General features: G+C 45.6%; 1 protein-coding gene across 2 annotated transcripts in view; it reads right to left on the minus strand.

Moving 5' to 3' along the window:
- SSU72 (SSU72 homolog, RNA polymerase II CTD phosphatase) overlaps positions 1–19354 on the minus strand; it is a 36313-nt gene that overhangs the window by 16639 nt on the left and 320 nt on the right. Inside the window, exons 1-2 of one of the 2 annotated variants that reach the window (XM_077311368.1) lie at positions 8164–8186; positions 2509–2652 (exon numbers count right to left, since the gene is read on the minus strand). In XM_077311368.1, coding sequence (XP_077167483.1) covers positions 2509–2652; positions 8164–8168 — 149 coding nt within the window. In that variant the 5' untranslated portion in view covers positions 8169–8186. Of the gene's footprint in view, positions 1–2508; positions 2653–8163; positions 8187–19354 lie in introns of those variants that run through there. The other variant, XM_077311367.1, reaches the window with a different exon arrangement.

Genomic DNA, 19354 nt, shown 5'->3' on the forward strand with positions numbered 1-19354 from the left:
TCCTTCTTCTGCAAAGCGGCTAGCCGCTGGTTAATCCAAAAAGGGAAGGGCTGGGTGACAACCGGCCAGACAGCCTGAGTCTCTTGCCATCTCATTTCTGTAGGATGGCAGGCCACTGATGAACCCCCCCCACACACACCTCCCCCCCCCAGGGCTGGAGTGATCCAGCCCACACATAAAGCAGCCACCTCAGTGAGAGCTAGGCCTGTGAGACAGCCAGGGGCCAGTCCGTTTTTGAGGTTCCAAGTTGTCCCTCTCCGGTCCCGACATCACAGGAAGTACTGGGAGGCCGGTACAGGCCCTGTAGAGACAGGCCCAACAACCCCATGTGCTGTACGAGCCCAGAGCAGTATGTGGCGCAGTTACTTCGGGTCAAGAAAACTGCCACTACTAGGAGCTGCAGGCTTTCCAGGTTTAATGGTTTTCCCACTGGCAAAATACAAAGCAGGAATTCTGCCCGGACAACCCAAGTCACGGTGAGCTGCAGAGCGGAGCCCTCCCAATGCCAAACCCTGAGCCTCCGATTATCATATCCCGGGCTACCCAAACCTGGGAGCCAAGTTCCCCTGACTGGCTGGATGGCCTTACTGCCAGGCTGCTGACTGGACTGATCTAGGTGTGCTCCTGGTTATCAATGTGCTCTCAACTCCACGGCAAGCTTTACTCCCAACTTGTTTTTCTTTTTTTAAATATATCAATAGGAATATCCCATCCATACACAGAGAGAGCCTTCTGCTTCTGGAGGGCATTGGTTTGTAAAACTGGACTTCCCTAAGTGTGTCCTCCTGCCAATGATACGCCACCCGCCCTTTACTTCCTGTACAGCTTCCGAGAAAGGAAACCGCAGGGACCTCTCACTACATGGAGTAGCCCTTGCTACGGACAGTACGGTCATGGATTTCTCCCTAGGTACATTCTGCCGCTGCTGCTAATAGGCTGGAGGTTTGGCTTTCGGGTTCCAGTTCTCAAAAAAGGTTTTGAGCTAGAATAAACTAGGTCTTGCAAAATTCTCCAAAGTGTTTCTCCGCACAGACTTGGGAGCCGTGGGCAACTAAAACTTCCTCCCCACCCTCCCAAATATAGTTTTGTTTTGCTTGGAGAGCTAGGCCAGAGAAGATTGCATATTATATTAGACCATGTGACCTCTCCCAAAGGCACTGGCACCCGTGTTAAATCTCACAAAAAAGGGACCAGGTCAGCGAGAATAGATAGCAGGCATATATTCGGTCCAAATTTTGCCAGACTTTTAAATCCTGTGCAAAAAAACACAACAATAGCCCACAGATATCCCTGGATTCTGAATAATAAAGATGCACTCAAGGTGATATTGAGTCTATACCCTTAGCGGTGAATACTGGCAAGTGTGTGATTCTCCGCAGCTCTGGTCTTCAAGGATGCATTTTTAACTTCTCCAAAATGTGTGGTCAGAGCTAAGAGGACCTTTCCCTTGTAGACATGACACAGAAGGACCTAATTATTATTTTTAATTCTTACCTGCTTCCTTCTGAAACTACATCCCACTTTGGGCCAAGCGACAGCTCTGCCCACGGCAAAGGAAGACCTTTGCACTAGCAAGGAATAGTAGGCTGGAATTATATGGAGGAAGGTGCCAGACGCACTCAGCTGTTTCTAAGGATGCACGTGCACCAGCGTTTTACTACAGCAACCACCACGGGTGCTGCCCTGCATGCTACCATCATGGGGGTTTAGCCACTACCTCAGGGCCTGAGGAGGGTTGCAGAAGAGTCCGAGGAGGCAGGTTGAGAGGGGAGAAACAAGAAGCGTAATCAAGGGGTTTTGTAGGTGGCGAACCTGCCTTTGGCAAGGTCTGGCCTGAGTTTCCTGGAAGGAACAGAGAGAGAGCGCGCGCAAGTAGGGTTTCTGGATGCCATCAGCTCAGAACCCAGGGAGGGAGAACTGCCAGAACGTCTTTAAAGGTTGCAGAAATTGGGGGGCGGGGAAAACCACAGCCGCGCATGAGAACGCAGGCAGTCAAGAGAAAGATGGGGCTAATGAAACAGGAGTAGGGAGACAGAGACGAAAAGAAGGCCAAAAAGAACAATTAGTGATAGGAAGGAAGCTGGGAGGAGGGGCCTAACCCAGAGTAGAGGAATCACATCCCAATCTGAAATCATGAGTCAAATCAGTGCCTGAAAGCATGCAGCCGTGATTTCATCATTACAGCGCGGTTTATGGTGGGAGTCGCCAGTTTTGGGAGCAGGCACAACGCAGTTACGCCGAGTGTGGAAATGCAGATGCATCCTGAGAAAGAGACCTTTAATCTGTCCCTAACGGTTCTGACCCACACACCGCTACTCCTCCAAGGGGAAGCAACCAACGGGAGCATTAAGGGCCCTTCCATCCTCTGAAGCCCCTGCCTAGAACGGTTAAATACCAAGATCTTGCCACAGTCAAGTAGCAGCATGTTCCTTATGGAAATGGACGACAGACACCTTTCGCAAAGGTGAGCGGCAGCAGGGTTTTGAAAAGGGCTTTCTGCAGGGATACAGTTCTTTGTCTTTCCTAAGGAGGTCACTGTACATCTGATCGTATGTCGTTTTGAAATCGTAAACGTTTGGCTTGTCCGGAGCGGGTCCTGGCAGTTTCACATGAGTCCCAGTGCCAAAGGATCGAACGCTGAAGCCACGTTTGCTGAAAAAGAGACAAAAAGAAGAAGGGGAGGGGATTAGTCCGGATGGTTCGTTTTCATACTCAAAATTACCCAAAAATTACAGCACTCTGCAACATTCTGGGGAAATAAACACGGGAGGTTCACAGCTCTAACAGCTCTCAGGTGGGTAGCCGTGTTGGTCTGAAGTAGCAGAGCAAAATTTGAGTTACAGCATTAGCTCTAACAGCACACTGTACATCGTGTCATAACATCAGTCATCTTTGTTGGCTCCCAGCTGGGTCCATACCTTGTTCAAAACTCACAAAGCACTGGATATTATGTAAAAATGCAGATTAAAGACCATAAACTGGCTTAATTCTTTCTCTGGTTTCATGGGGTGGTATCGCTTCAAATATTCTAATCACAGCCCTTTTGAAGGACAGCAATTTATTTTTTTTAATGTTAATTACACTGTTACGTAGGCAGTACTTCTGACCTTTGAAACCTCAATCTTCAAGTGCCTGAAGCTGCCGTTTCGGGATGCACATCGTCTTTCAAAAAGACAGCCCCGCAATCTCAGAAGAAGTCAGCTGTGCGTTGAATAATTGGCACTATTTTTAGTTGCTTTTGCTTCTTCCACAAGAGGCAAATTAGCCCACACTGGATGGCAAAAGTCTAGCCATGGAACCCTTCCCCTTCTTGCAGAGCAGCAACAGCTTCTGAAGGAAGGAGGGAAGAGCCACATGTTTAAATATTGGGCATTGTTTCCAATGAAACAGAAGCCTCCTTAGTGCTTTATCATTGGGAAACAGAACCAAAGATCTCCCTCAACCAAAATATTGCTATAGCAGTTTTCAAGATTGCCACTTCCCTTGCTGCTAGATACAGCTATTCGAGCCAGCTTGAAAGATAGAGGCAAGCTGATTAAAAAAAAAAAACTGCACTGCACTGACCCACCATACTTTATTCTAGGAAAGAGAAATAACCTAGCACATAGGTCTGTACACTGTGAGATGGATCTCTTGAAGTTGGGGGAGCCCATTCCCTAGGAGGGCATCTGTGCCAATCCCACCTAGCCTGGTTCCCTCTCCTTGCCAGGTAGGTCTGAAAAATCAAAGCCCTGAACTTAAAACTGAACTTGAGAAATAAATGTGCCTCACTGTGTTGTTTAATGTTCTTGGCAGGTACTAAAAAATAAAGGTATAAGGCATTTGGATATCGCTCTTCACTTCAGTGTGCAGATGTTCAGCTGTAACTCTGTACAACTGCGTACACACATTCTGGATAGGTATGGGGCAGAAATTAGAATGGTTTAGGCATCCATTCACCCCTCCCCAGTTTAAAATGTTTGAGAACATGTTTTGGCAGGAGAACATAGCTTTGATTAAGAGAATCCTTTCAATACTGGGAAAATTAACAACAAATTTTTCGTAAGTACAAATAAACTAGGTTATCCACATTAGAAATGCATCAAGAAACAGGAATTCTAACTCCATGGTCAGTACAGGTGTTAACCTCACAGATCTCTAGAATCTCTAGTCTAATGGTTCCTGATATTTTAATTGTTATTTTAACTGCTGTAAATCAAATTTAATTCTTATCTGTACTCATATATTATGTTGTACACAGCCCAGAGCTGGGCTACCGGGATGGGCGGTATAAAAACCTAATAAATAAATAGCTGGAAACTCAATGTACCAGGTGTGTTTCTAAGACATGGTGCTCCAGAACTTGCTGCCACTCCTGTATTATACCACTGTGTTCAAACCTGAATTATACCACTGTGTTCCTGGATGCCCATTTATATTTTACAGTTCTTTCCTGTGCTTCAAGATTTTAAAATAAAGCTTTAAATGTCTGGCAACAACACACACTTCACATCTTCATCCCATCACTAACGCAGAAAGCAAACTCTAGTGGGGGAGGGGGGGTAGATGAAGAATCCAGCCACACTGACTGTGAACACAAAGCAAAGAGTGTATTTAGCGGCCACAGCTGTGTTAAAATGATTCTGTGCATGTGGACATTTTGATTCAGAAGACTGCCTATATGCAGTTCTTCCAGAGGAATCAGAGCACTCAAAACAACTGTCTAAAAATGGAGAAACTCCTTTAAAGTCCTACTGTATCCCTCAACATGGTGAGAGGGTGAACTGCGGAGGGCCAAGTACAGAGGCATGGGGAAGGACATACAATTGTCTGCAAAGTAACTGCTTCGGAGGGGCAGCAGTGGAGAGAAGAGCTTTGCGGCCAAGGAAACCCCTTCTGTCGCCACCGTGCCCACCCTGCCCTGCCTGGCCTCCCAAATGCATGCACTTTGTAGCAAGGAATCCATTAAGCTACATCAAAGTCTTTCAGAACATTCACAACAATGGACCTTCTTGCTATCAACATCCCACAAAACAAAGTTTGGATTAATTTAAGCCTCTCCTGCTATTGAAATGTGCCACTTCAGTAGTCAAGTGCAAGCCTTTCGAGTGCTTGAGACTAGTGGCGAGGCATTACGAGACTCTTCCCTCCACTTTTGCGGGAAATTTTCCCAGTGCGCTGCGGTTTCTTCCTCAGTGGGGCTAGAGCAGCTTAGGCTTGTTTGACTCGGCTCCCACTTCAAGACTGTTCGGGTCTTATGGGTCTCGGAGACGACTTTTGGGGAGAAAAAACAAAACACACACACACACGTCCAAACCAGTGAATCACCAAAGCAATCGAGCTGCGCAGAACATGACTAACCGCAGGCGGCAAGGACATTTCCATCCCCGGCTGTGTCAGCTCGCAAGGGAATTATTAGCCTCACTTAGAAGCAGGAAACAAGTACTTTGCAGTTGTGTTAACGCCACTCAGCAGGAGCCAGAGGCAAACAGGTTGCATAAATGCTTACCCAACGACATTGCACAAATACTTGTGGGTTTGCAGGGGGGAAAAAACGCTCCTCCCGCACGCTGGCAGCCATTACTCGGACCGCGGAACACATTCCCAGCAGGGAGCAGCAACGCTGGCAGAAAGCCAAGCATAGCGACGATCCCCCAAATGATTGGGCATCCACAATGGAGGAGGATACTGCCATCGTGTTCAATTGGCACAGCATCTACGAAGACTCCATCAGGCAGATATCTCAGATGTACTAAATGAGGCTGGCTCTTCCATTTTAACTCTTTCACTTTAGTGCTCAAATTAGGGAGGTCAGGCTGTGGCCGAGGGCAGAGCTTTCAACCCAGGCTCAATCTCTGGTACCTCCAGCTGAAGGATCTTGAACAGCAGGTGCCCCCAAAAACCTATCTCTGCCCCAACTCTGGATAGATACTGCTTCCAGCCAAGAGGTCTCAAAACTACGCTAGATGGACCAGTCCTTGAACTCGATATACCAAGATATTCAACATTCATGTGTAAAAGCAGGAATATCTACTTTCCTACTTATGGACAGCACAGAGATGGTTCCGATGGGTGAATTCAAGCTTGTGAGAAAACCTATTTACCTTTTTTCCCCCCTTCTAAAACACACTTTCTAACTTTTATGGCTGGGAAGAGATTGTTTGAAACTGTATGCGCATTGCCTGCCTGAGTCTCAGAACTGAGAAATGCTGCTGAACAAGATTTCAGGGAGGAGGTTAACAGCAGGCCATGGTTACCTCCACCCATGTAAGGCTGCCTGCTTTTTCTATTTTTAAAACCTTCTTTAGAACTCCTTCCCAGGACCGTCCTGCCTTTAGCACAAATAACTATCCCCAAGATAGTTTCCTGTGGTTAGCCGTGTTAGTCTGCAGTAGTACAGCTAGATTCGAATCCAGTAGCACCTTGTGGACCAGTTCAGATGTTCAGGATATCAGTTTCCGAGAGTCAAAGCTCCTTTCGCCAGATACCCTTGGGATTAACACTGAAAAGTAGAGGGGGAGAGGAGCGACATATGGGTGCCCCTCTTCAATCACGGGATACACTTTCTCTTGTGCTGGGACACTTGTGGTCTTCTCCGTATCCACAACGTGGCAGCCCAACGAGTCAGCAGAACCACACAAGACAGGCCAAGACAGCCTACCAGAAGAACTGCTGCTTTCATTTAAGGACACAGTAGGCCTTTTGTATTTTGTTTTCAGCTCTAAGAACAGAGGGATGTATCCAATTAAAACAGCTGCCACAAAATCATATTTCTGCCCTAGCTACCTAGAGCGTGAGGCTATGTATGGGAAGGTTCACCCTAATTAAACACTGACTGGTAACGAGGTTCTGAGCTATTCCTTTTCATTTGGCTATGTCACTCCTCTGTCCCATCTGACAACACCTGGGGGGGGGCAGAGCATCACACAACACATTCCAGATGTCTGCGCTAAACCATGGCATTTTACAGCAAACTCAGCAAACTGTTAAAACAACAAAAAGCAGGGGGTAGCATGCGTATGTACGTGTTTCTAAAGCAACCCGTAACATGCTTATGCACCACGGCTACAAAACACAGGGTGATCACGTTGTTTTCAAAGTCGTCTTACAGTCTCCAATCCAATTGATTTAATCTTCCACTGCTTCCAAACAGCAGAAGTCAAAACTACAAGCTCAAAGAGATTAATTAATCTAGGGTGCTCTTAGTGATACACCTACCTTGACCAAGGTTAACAACAGCCTCACAGGCTGGGCAGAGTCAAAGCAATACACCATAGAGAAGCAATTCTACTAGCTGTGGAGAGGGACAAAGGTGCTTTATGGGAAGGGGACTGTGGCCCAATCTCTTCACCTACTTGGAATCCCATTCAACTGTTTACTATTTCATTTCAAAGAAATACATAAATGCATTTGTATTGCATTTGTATCTTGTGTGCTGTTCACGTGCACATGGGGAGGGAGGACATGAAACGTCCAAGCAACATTCTTCGGACTCAGACGGATGATGGCTCTTCAAATTTCAGGCAGCGGTTCTTCCCAAAACTACCCCCCCCCCCAAAAAAAGCAAGAACTATACCACTGAAATACGAGTCCACTTTCCAATCCATGTTAACTCGCTGGTAGGATACTAATTTCTTCCGCTACGGTTTCACGCACCTTCACCCCCCAAGAATGGTTTCCCTCAACTCCTGGGTCGCAGCCACCTCTGACTCAGCCATCAATATTTCCCACTCCTGAGCACACTAAGGTGCCAGCTGTCTTCAAGGCTTGACAGTTGGTAGGATTAAGCCTAGGCAGCCTCGGCCAGAGAAATATTCCAAGTGCTTAGGCATTAGCAGCCAACAGCCACACTATCAAGGAAAAGGAATGCCAAACACTTCCCCGAAAGGAAAAACAAAACAAAAAACAACAGCTGGAGCAAAAAAAGGCAGCAGCAAAATTTGCCGAGGGGTTGCAGAATGGCAGAAAAACCCCAGAACAGCAGATGAATGCATGCACTCGGGGGGCTTTTAATTCCTGTAATTTTACTTTCTTTCTCTTAACTAGTTTTTATCCACTATTTGATTTGATGATGCAGGAAATTAAGAGGTCAAACCACTAAGTCTCTGTTGGCTCGAAATGGATAAAGCAGATGTAGTATTTTGCACAGAAGTACCAGCAAAGAAGGCATGACACTGCACCCACCTCATTCCTCTATGGCCAGAAATGGTTGGAATTTTTACGATCCTGCCAGGATATGGACACTGAACCAATCGGAAAGCACAATGGCCAAGGGTCCAGATTGGACCTCAGTAAGGCTGCAAAGAATCTATGTATACGTTTAGAATGCAACTTCACTGTGATGTCGAGCTTGCTCCAGCCTGAGAACCCCTGCCAGCAAGCCAGCCCTAAGTGAATTCTCTATGGGAGATACACACAAGAGCAGGATAGGTGCAGGTTTCGAAGCCCCCCATACCAGACCCTACTACACAAGAAACTGACACAAACCATCTGCAGGGGAGGGACTGTGGCTCAGTGGAAGAGCCTCTGCTTACATACAGAAAGTCCCAGGTTCAATCCCTGGCATCTCCAGTCAATAGGATCAGGCAGCTGGTGATGTGCAAGACCTTTACCTGGGACACTGGAGGGCCACAGCCAGTCTGAATAGACAACTTTGATGGATCAAGGATATGAATCAGTGTCAAACAGCATCATGTGTACTGGTAGCCCAATCAGGATCCTGTTTCAGTGCCCGGGATCCTAAAGGCTAACATGGGCTTTCCTAAAGAAGCCCCAACAGCTGCCGAGAGTTGAAAGCGCCTATTCCCCAGATACCCTCTGCTAGGCTGAAAGCAGAATGCCCACAACTACCAGCATAGTACCTTCAGCTAACAATCAGTACAAATAACCAAGGGGCATGGAAGTCCCGGGTTTAAATAAAACTGAGCCCAGGTAAGAGTTGCACCATAACAACAGGCTACCTTGTCACCCTGGCAACTAGAGCCTGCCCTCTCAAAAGCCTGCACAGGCCCACCCCTTACAAGAAAGGCAGAGACAAACTAGAGATTTCAGTTCAGTGCTAACCGAACTCTTGCCAATTACTGAGTCAGAACTCGTGACAGAAATACATTGTTTGCTTTTTGCAGAGACCTCTTATGTCCATTGCTCTGTATCTACACATGGGTCTGGACGTGAGAAGGAATTTTTAATCTCCTTTTCCATGCTGAGATTGCCTTCAAGGAAAAGGTGGGATCCAAAGTCTAATTAGCAGCTTGCCATATGCCACAAAAGCCCTCACAGAGAAGTGCAAAGCCAAGTCGGTGTGAATACAGTGTAACAGACATATCATTAGGGGAAATCAGGTAACAAATAAATGAAAGCAAAGTGGCATCTAGTTTACCTATTACCTTGTTTACTCTCAAGAAGGTATGTCAAACTTTCTCTGTCAAGAAAAATTCCCCTTATAATCTTAATTTCATAATTGCAGAACCATTTCTCCCCATCAAGCATCTGAACTGGAATTAACAATTTTTGTTCTTTAAAAAAAGGGGGGGAAACACTGAATCCCATGGGGGCAACTGAGATTTTGCACTCTAGTGACCTGCATAAGCTTATTTACAAAACTGAGTTGAGGTTCTGGGACCACTTCATACAGCCCATTTAGTGGGCCAATCTGATCAATCTCATATGCTTAAAAATATCAGGGAAAGAAGCACTGCGCATCAAGACCTTCTCAGTAAACTTCTCCCTCCCTTGATGAATACCCCAGGCCTAGCAACCAAGTCCACCCTGGCAGTGCAGGACACAGGAGCCAAAGGAACTTATCCATCCAGGTTTTGCTTGGAGACTTCCCAATTGAGGTGCTAAAAAGAAAATCTTCCAGCAAACCACGCCTGAAGAACTCGCATCTCTCACACCCTTGTACCCTGTCTCACAGATTGAAAGCGCTGTGTTGCTTTATCAACCCTCACCCGGGCAATTTAGAAGCTGTTTACTCAAGAACTCAGATGTTCTACCATACGAGATGCTTTCTTACACGCTCAAATCCATAACTCAGGCCATAATGCAGCACTGCTCCATAAACAGAGCATACCGCCTGAAAGAACACTGTGTCTCATTCCAAATGCAAATGAGGGAACTAATTATAGGATGTGCAAGATGAGTCAGGTTTCACCAGCGTGGATGATTACAGATGGACATCTGGTACGACAGCTCAAACAGAGCAGGGCTTCTTTGATTTTGTTTCGGCTCTGGGTTTCCATCAGAGAACTAGGCTTGCGTTATCTCTCCGTTCCAGGGTGATGTGGCAAAGCGTTCGCTTCCTGATATCACGGGTGCGCAAAGTCAAGACTAGGAGGGACACCTGCTATGAAGGGACACAGAGAAGAATGAACACATTGGTGGCTCGATCTTGGGGGTCAGGGGAGCGGCAAGCATTCCGGGCAAAGCAGCTGTCGGAGACAGAATGGGCAGCAGTGTGTTCAGTCGGCCTGAGAACTCTTAAGCAGCCGTTAAACACAGTTCATGACCAATGAAGAATCTACAGTGCTGCAGTTCAAGGAGCGGCCCCACCTGGAGGCTGTTGAGATTTCATGAGCATCTGAGAATACCTTCTCCGTACAGACTGCAATTCATGCCCAAATCAACTTCCTTCTTTCATAGAAGCAGCTGTCTGGCAATTAAAGTCAGCCCAACAAACCACCTGTGCGTTGATACCACAGTTTGGCTTGAGAGAGGAGCCCAGGAAGCAGAGAGCTGCAAGGCTGCGTCATCCATCTAAAGCAGCCTTTCTCTGCGTTTTTACTGTTGAGAAACCCCTGAAACATTTTTTGGGCTTCAAGAAACCCCAGAACTGTGCATATGCCCACCTGGGGCCCCTCCTTGTCCCACTCCCTCCAGGCCCATCATTAACTCCCACAGGTTTAGGAAGCCCTGGTTGAGAAAGCCTCATCTAAAGTGTTCTAGTCACACCTGGCATTGTATGCATTATGAATCCAGCAGTTCTAACACAGCTTATGTTATTCGTTTTCAGGAAGAGCGAAACGTAACCATTGCCTGGTTGTGGCCTATCGCAGATTGATAACTGCAAGCTTGCATGAATGCTGCATGAAAGTTATACAACAATTAGCGCATAAAAAGCTCCCACTGCAGAATAAGTAACCCGGTTCATTACAGGAGGATGGTTTGAGCACAGCAAACTCAAGATGCACCACTAGATTCAACAGAAATGCTATTTTGCTCACTGGCTGAAGAGTTTATCGTACTTGCAATCTGCCTTGCTTCCCAATGAGAAAGCCAAACTATAACTGAGGATGATGATACTATAGAACAGGAGTGACCAAACTGTGGCTCTTCAGATATCCATGGACTACAGTAACCATCATGGACCTCTGGAGCACCACAATTTGGCCACCCCTGATGCCGAACATGCTATACAGAAGAGTGAAATGAAATAAACTACCTCTTCTTGAGAATTTCACTGAAATGAGCCAGCTCTCACAATCCATCAACGAAAGGCACTGCTGAGAAAGCAGCAAGCCCATTCCTTTAAGAATTTAAGTGAATCGGTCCTGTGATCCATCCATCCCAGCATCCTGTTTCGCACCGTGGCCAAGCAGTTGCCCTAGGGGGCCAAGCTGCCTGATTCTACCTCCTGGCACTGATATTTAGAGGTTTACTGCCCTTGGATTTGGTCATCATGGCTAGCAAGCCTTTGATGGAGCCATCCTCCATGAACTGATTTCTCCTTTTCCAAGCCATTTAGTCCAGCAAGTGGGGGTGAAGGACAGCAGGGGCAACAGAGCCCCAGGGAGAGAAGGAAAGGACGGTCAGCGGTCAAGTCAGTTTTGCGGGCGAACAGACAGGACTCCAAAGCAGGGAAAACTTGGAAACAAAACGCCCTGGAAATATGTGCTCTTTATACCAGCGGTTTTCCTGACTGGAGGTCCTGTTTCTGCTCAATTGGTTTCTTGAAGGAAGATATACCTACAGGGAAGTTAACTGGGTGTGTCACTTTGTGAATTAGTGGTTGGTGCTTGAGGGGGGGCACAAGTGTTGTGTGGGGCAATGGTCATGGGTGGAAAAAATCTACAAAAAACACATTTCCACAGGGCTCCACTGATAAGTCCTCATTGTTAAAGATGTTATTATACATTTAAATTAAGCTGTTGATAAAGAGCCCCAAAAGTTGGATCCAGTGCAGGAGTAGTCAAACTGCAGCTCTCCAGATGTCCATGGACTACAGTTCCCATGCGCCCCTGCCAGCAAACGCTGGCAGGGGCTCATGGTAATTGTAGTCCATGGACATCTGGAGGGCCGCAGTTTGACTACCCCTGCCCTAGCTCCTTGAAGAGAGGCTAGGATAAAAAAAAACGAGCAGTTCAAGACCATTTATTTTATGCATCTGAGGGGGAAAAGACACTGCCTATAAAAACAAGTGGGTCTATCTGATGTCATAGTAATGATAACGATACGTAAATGTGAATTAAATAAGAATCTGTTTTCAAGTGGATCCAGTTCTCAGCCTTGTACGTTATCGGGGCAAAACAAAGAGCACACGATTACAAACCAGTGAATTCACAAAGGACATTTTTGATGCCTTAAACTGCAATGTGAGCGCAAGGAAGAAAAGCGTGCCAACGCACACAACCTGTTCACATCCATCCGGAATGAAGTCAGACATTTTTAGAAATCTTTTCATGGCAAACTGACTGACATCATCGCTTTAAAAGGGCAGAAGCTTGCAGCTTTGGGTGGGATGAATCATTACGCAAAACTCCACAATTCACATTGAAGCGTCAGAAGCCGCTCTGTACCAAGGGCATGAAGGCGACAAATGCTCTTTGGATTGAATAGCGGCTTCCAATATTTAACAGAGTTTACGAGAGCACATGTTTTAAAAATGAGCCTGCTGGGTGAGAGGCGATCCATTGAGAGTGGCAACAAGAAGCCCCACAAATTATAAATGGATTAGAATCACTCAGAGAAGTACAGGGGTTGCCTAATACACAAGCAGAGATACCGGACCCAAGAGCCTTTCAAATACAACGAAATATTTGGGATTTAAGTATTATTATTATTATTGTTATTGTTGTTATTGTTATTATTATTATTATTCCGATGTATTTCCCGCCACTCCCAAATGGCTCGTGGCGGGTTACAGTGTCTTAAAACCCCATAAAACTCCCATTAAAAGACTTTAAAATGTCACAGCATAGCGGCACAATATCCCCTTCCTACCCCCCTCCCTAAAAAAAGGGGGGGGTGGAGAAGGAGGTCAACGATGTTCAAGAAGAAGCCCGGGGGAGAGCAGTCAATGTACCACAACAGCCCCAGCCTCAACCATAGACCTGGCGGAAGAGCTCCGTCTTGCAGGCCCTGCTGAACGTTGAAAGGTCCCGCAGGGCCCGCAGCTCTCCCGGGAGCTCATTCCACCAGGTGGGGGCCAGGACCGAAAAGGCCCTGGCCGAGGCTAGGCGTGCTTCCCTAGGGCCGGGAAGTAGTGTTGAAACAACATGCTCCAATTTAAAGGGTTTCTTGATTAGGAAGCAAAACATCGCATTGTTGTGGCTAGACAAATGACAGCCTGAAGAAAAAAAATTCTTCCCTTGGCCTCCAGACTTTTTGCCAATTTTTCAACAAAAAAACCTGAACATTTGGAACACACTGATGCTTGTGTGTGTGGTTTATTCATATTAAGTCCTTTCTGGAATGAGCAAAATATTTAAGACAAGGTTTTTCACATTCCAAACGTATAGCATGAAAGTCTGAGGACTTTTTTCAGTGGAAAAAAGGGGCAATTCTGGGAAGCACTGAAAACCTTTTATATGTAGACAGGTACATTTTCAAAATTTTTCCCGTAAGTAATTTTTAACTCAGTGAATACGCTACAATGTGTTTAGTGGTATACATTAGAGCTCCATGTTTTCAGTGTTATAAAGTTTGGATTAATATACAAACTTGCTAGCAGTCTTACCTATTGTGGCTCAGAGAGTGAACTTTCTTTTCCATACTACGCAATTTGTTTTCTACCTTTAACTTCTGATTTTTCCTACCTTCCAGATGCCAAAAAAATACATGTGCTATGACAGCAGAGGATGCAGCAATTTGCGACCCTCTCTCACATACTGGCCATATTTACAATGTTTTAAAGTAGAAAATGAAGGTATTTGTGTTTTTAATTCAATTGATTTAAAGGCTGTTCAAAATTATGCATTTCAACTGATCTTGGTGAACAGTATTAAGAAAATCGATGTTCAAGTAACACCAGCATTAACTCTGCAATACAGGAAGTACTAGCTTCACAACTTTATGCCGATTCACCTTTGCCTTGCTAGATTTGATCACTATACACAAAGCTATTTACAACTGAGATGCTTTTTACAGCCTTTTTGTACTTTGAGATTCTATGCTACACTTATCCTTCTTATAGTGCACTGGGTTGTTAAGAGGAAGCAAAGTGTGTGTGTGTGTGTGTACGCGTTACAGTTATTTTCCACACCAATGCAGAAGTGGATAAAAAAAAACGTTCTGAACTGATAAACAACCACTTCTCACAAAAAAGAGAAAGGCTATTTTCCTAGGGCAAGGGCGGGGTTTTCTCTTCGACTTTCTGGCTCTCAGGACAGCTAGAGTCAATCCAAACTAGTACTGGGGTGAAGGATGTGTTAAATGAAGAGAACTTTGACCCCAATACACAATATCTTGGAAGGAGCTCTATGGAAACCAGCCTTGTAAAAAGTTCTTGTCTGGTCACCTTTGGTGATTAAGCACAGCCTACTATGCAAGGAAGCTGTTGTACCTTTTCCGACAAAAGTGACTAATGTGGATGTGTGAGCAGATGTCCTAGTAATGTTTTCACAGTTGTGATCAGGAACTTAAGTCAAAAAGGCTTCGAGTCCAAATATCCTACAATCTGTACTTGAGAAATGAAGCCTGATTATTTCTTGGGAATGCAGCAGCTTCTCAAAACGTTCTGCAGTGGCCCAGTGACAACTTCCAATCTGATGGTATCCGTAGAATGGGGAGAAGGGATTTATCTTTTGGGGAGCAGAAGGCAATCTCTAGTACACCATCTGAAGAATGCCCTGGGTCGCTTGAAGAATGTACTTATATATCCTGGTTTGGGGCAGCTACAGTAACATGTCCCAAAAATGGGTGGGGACACATGTTACTACAAATGGAGAATGTGGAGAAGATACTGGAATAACAGCAGAATAAATAATTTACCAAGGTGGGTGTCAGCCGCTTTCCCGGAGAATAAGCCAGTGAGATTGTAGCAAATAACAGGTCTATTAGCCAACTGCAGTCTAGTACCCACATACAAACAAATGCAGTGACGTCTCAAGCCAGGAATTAATGCACTGTGAGCCACTATACATGCAACCAGAGAACACTCCCATAGAGTTAGGTGTGGCACAAGTGTAGCAGATTTTGGGGATGGCACTAAAAAGGAGCTGGAAAGCCTGGCATACGTGTGGAATATCATCTACAACCATCTGTACATGTTGCACAGTTGTTATTGCTCAACAGGCCATGAGTCAACTGACTGGCTTAGCACCAGTAGGAACAGAAAAAAACTTCTGGAAGGACAGAGAATTGGTCAGGGGTTAAGGTTTAAGTTTGGAATAAGGAAACTGGGGTCTCTTCAAAGTACAATGCTGTTACTTCTCAAGGTCAACAGTGTTTGCAATCCAAAATCTGGAGCCAATGACGAGGGGATTCTGAAGTAAATATTCCTTCATTCTGGATTATGTAAACAATTTACACGTTAATACTGACCTTTCTTCTGTCAGGTGATCACTGGTGCATACTTTTGCATTATTAATGGGAGCAGAGATTCTACTCTGTATTAGACACAGAGCCAAGTATTGGTCATTACTTCAATCTGATGAATCCAGAGAGGAACAGGACTCTTGGGTTCACTGTCATGCCATCAAAAGAATCTAGAGATTTGTGTCCCCCAACACGGAGCTTGAAACACTAACAAGTTAAATATTTTAATGTGGCACCAGCTCTTTTAAAGCACCTTATTAATGCAACAGTCAGGGTGATAAACACACACGTGAAGTAATTAGATGAAAAAGCACTACACCCAATCCGTGCTGACTGCTGCTCCCAGCAAGATCCTACCCCCCTAACCCCATGTGCTTCTGTGCGTAAGCTGGAAAACAGGACTTAATGAGTCAGATTGGAAAGCCTCCATATTAATGACAGGGTGCTTCTCAAATACACACCATTTATCTCATGAATATGAGCCTCCTTCCCACTCTCCCAGTGGGCATGTTGTGGCTGGCCAGCTCCCAGGTGCTTGGACCTCAGAGGGATCAGCTGCAACAAGCTCTGATTGTTGTGAACCTTTCTGGCATTATAGGGAGGGGAAGCAGAATAGTAGTTTTGGAGCACAGACTAAGAGATAAAAAACACACTGGCAAGTCAAGGTTTGACGCTTTCATCTAACACAAGTCCCCTTGAACTCCACATACACAATATGGAATTGCAAAACTGACCTACCTTACAAGGCCGGTGTATGATTTACAAGATAATTACATGAAGCGAATTAAACATTATATGAATTTTAAGTATTGCTTTGCAACGTGTTAAGTGAGCAGTAAACCAGATTTCGTTGGTATTAATTTCACTTCTGCTGAGAGTTCATAAATCCTGGGCAAGCAACCGTTCAGTCCAGTAGGGGCAAACGGGTATTTAGGCAAGTCGCCTTCAACAAGGATAACACAGATATATATTTTCAACAGTTCTGTAAAGCTGCAGAGGACATGTAGGAAGTGCCCTGAACACTCGAAACCAGAGTGGCTAAATTGTAGCTCTCCATGCTGGAAGGGGCTCATGGGAATTGTAGTCCATGGACATCTGGAGAGCCAGTTCAGCCACCCCTGCTCTAACCCTTGAACCCCAACATGACACCCACTTGTTTCTTGAGTTTTGAGATAAAATCTTGCTAAAAAGAACAAGGAACTTCAGGCTGCTCCTTACCATCTGGGTGGCTAGGAATGCACTAACCTCACCCTCAGCAGGTATGCCACACCCAAATGCCCTCAGTGTGGCCAGAGACTTAGGGATGCTTGGAGACTGAAACCTCGGTTTTATCTACTTCATAATGGCATCAGTGGGTCTCATCCATGGACACCACCACCAGGTTAAAATGCTGCAAGGTCCAATCCTCATCAGACAAGCAGCACAGCAAACTTGTCATCCCCACCCCGTGGCTTTTCAAGGGCTGAGACAGCCATGGCAGAGAAGGCAGATATCTAGTTTGGCCCTCAGATTGTCCACTTGGTAGCACTTGCTTTCACGGTAGGAGCGATTCCAAGCCAAATGATTGGCCCCACTGCAGCCATTGGCTGTGGTGGGACCTCTCTCAAAATCCCAAGATCTACCACGCTGGGGAACCTGCTGTAAAGCATTTTTAACAGACCTGGTATTTATGGAGGAGGTAGTAGAGCGAAAGCATAAAAGTGTCAAAAATAGAGAATTTACGCAGCGCTGGGTTCGAACTGAACTTTCTATATTAGATTATCCTATAAAAATTATGCCACTTGTTTCATTTTTCTCCCTTGTCTTCGACCCGTCCAATACAGGGAACAGAACTGTGGCCTGTTACACTATTATTTGTACTATCTTGCTGTTATGGCGTTGTCTGCTACCACTGTAACTCATTTTCTATGGTTGGTAATATGTTGTATCTTAGATTTATATGGTTTTCTAATCTGATTGCATTGTGATTTTGTGTGTGATCCTTACTGCATCATCATTTTTATATATTCATTAATAATCCACCTTGAGTTTCAAGGGAAAAGGTGTCCTATAAAGTAAAAAAAAGCCAGAGGATAGGATTTAAATCACAATCAGGAAAGCTCTGTGCCCAATCTTTAGAATTCAAATTATGTCACTGGCGGTGGGAAGAAAAAGAGACAAGACAGAAACATTGACAAGCCTAGCAAAAATACCTTGCTCAGCAATTTACTGGTCGCCCCTCCTCCCTCCATTACTCTCCTCTTCCCTTTTTAAGCCAACCCATCTTTTTTTGTACATTTGTGTTGAGCTTCTTCAACTGTAACATTCAGCAGGGTAAAGTAAAAAGTTTCATTTCCATAAACACTGTGTTGAAATTATCTTTCCCCACACCCCCAAACCAGCATGTAATACAGTGCTGACAATGGCTGACTATATGTCATGATGAAGCAAACTCCATGTCATCATAAGCTTGTCATGTGATTGCAAAGCTCTTCTTTACTCCCCCTCTTTGCTCCCTGCCTCGAGGTGGAGAGAAAAAATACTTTAGGCCATGGTGGCAAAAAAAAAGAGGTGGTAAGCTTGGCAGGCAGATTTTTGGGGGGGATATAAATTACTGAAATTAACAAACGGCTAACGTCTTCACTTCTCAATATTTGTACATGCACTAGGATTCCAGAAAGGCAGCTAGTCAGTCATTGGAAATTTACAACAAAACTCTGGCTAGCTTTGAAGGTGTTTTGGGACTTTTAACTTCTACTGCCTTTTGATACTGGAGGAACCCCTGAAATAGTTTTAGGCCTCAAGGAACCCCGAAATCAGAGACATGCCCCTTCAGAGAAATGGGCGGAGAAGATGCAGAGTCCAGCCAATCGCATGACGGATCAATCATTCACCATTTCCATTGCGGAGAAAGACACTAGGCCAGTGAAGCAAGAGGGGGACGTGGGCTCCGGTGACGTCTAGTGATGACCATCCAAACTTCTGGGAAAGGTCACGGAACTGGGGGAGGGGGCGGGCTCTTGCGCAACCCCAGGCTTCCCCTGGGCCCTGATCATTCCTGTTCCAATAGGAGAAAACCACACACACACACACCCGGTCAAACCTCAAACTGAAAAGGGAGCGGGGAGCTGCCACGAACCAGGGCTAGGCCCCAAAAGGATTAAAAATGAGAATCCTTAGTAGAAAAAAACACTTGAAAATTAGAACCCCTCCCCCTCCCCGGGTATGATTTCTCACAGGATTTCTCTCCTTCTCCCCCACTCCCCATCTTGGCGATGTAAAAAAAAACCTGTGGAAAATGGGGGGGGGGGAATCCTCACTCCCTTTATGCCCCCCCCCAGCCTCTGAACAAACAAGGGCGGCGGGATCTGCGTCACGAAGCCGTTTTGGGCCTCACGACTCCGATTTGGGCTCGGAGGGCGGAGTAAGGGGGGGGGGAACGAACAAGTGAAGCGATCGCAATACAAATTTTGATAAATTAACGGCAGTTAAATCCATAGAGGGGGGCCGGCCCCGCGCCCCCCCTCCTGAAATCCCCCCCTGAACCGTCCACCATGGGGCCCAAATGTATTTTTAATTTTTTTTGGGGGGGGAAGGGGGTTGACTCTGGAGCCCCCCCAGTGGGAGAGGGCTTGGGCGAGGC

This window comes from Paroedura picta, chromosome 15 (genome assembly GCF_049243985.1).
Source record: "Paroedura picta isolate Pp20150507F chromosome 15, Ppicta_v3.0, whole genome shotgun sequence".
In the NCBI taxonomy this organism is placed as follows: domain Eukaryota; kingdom Metazoa; phylum Chordata; class Lepidosauria; order Squamata; family Gekkonidae; genus Paroedura; species Paroedura picta.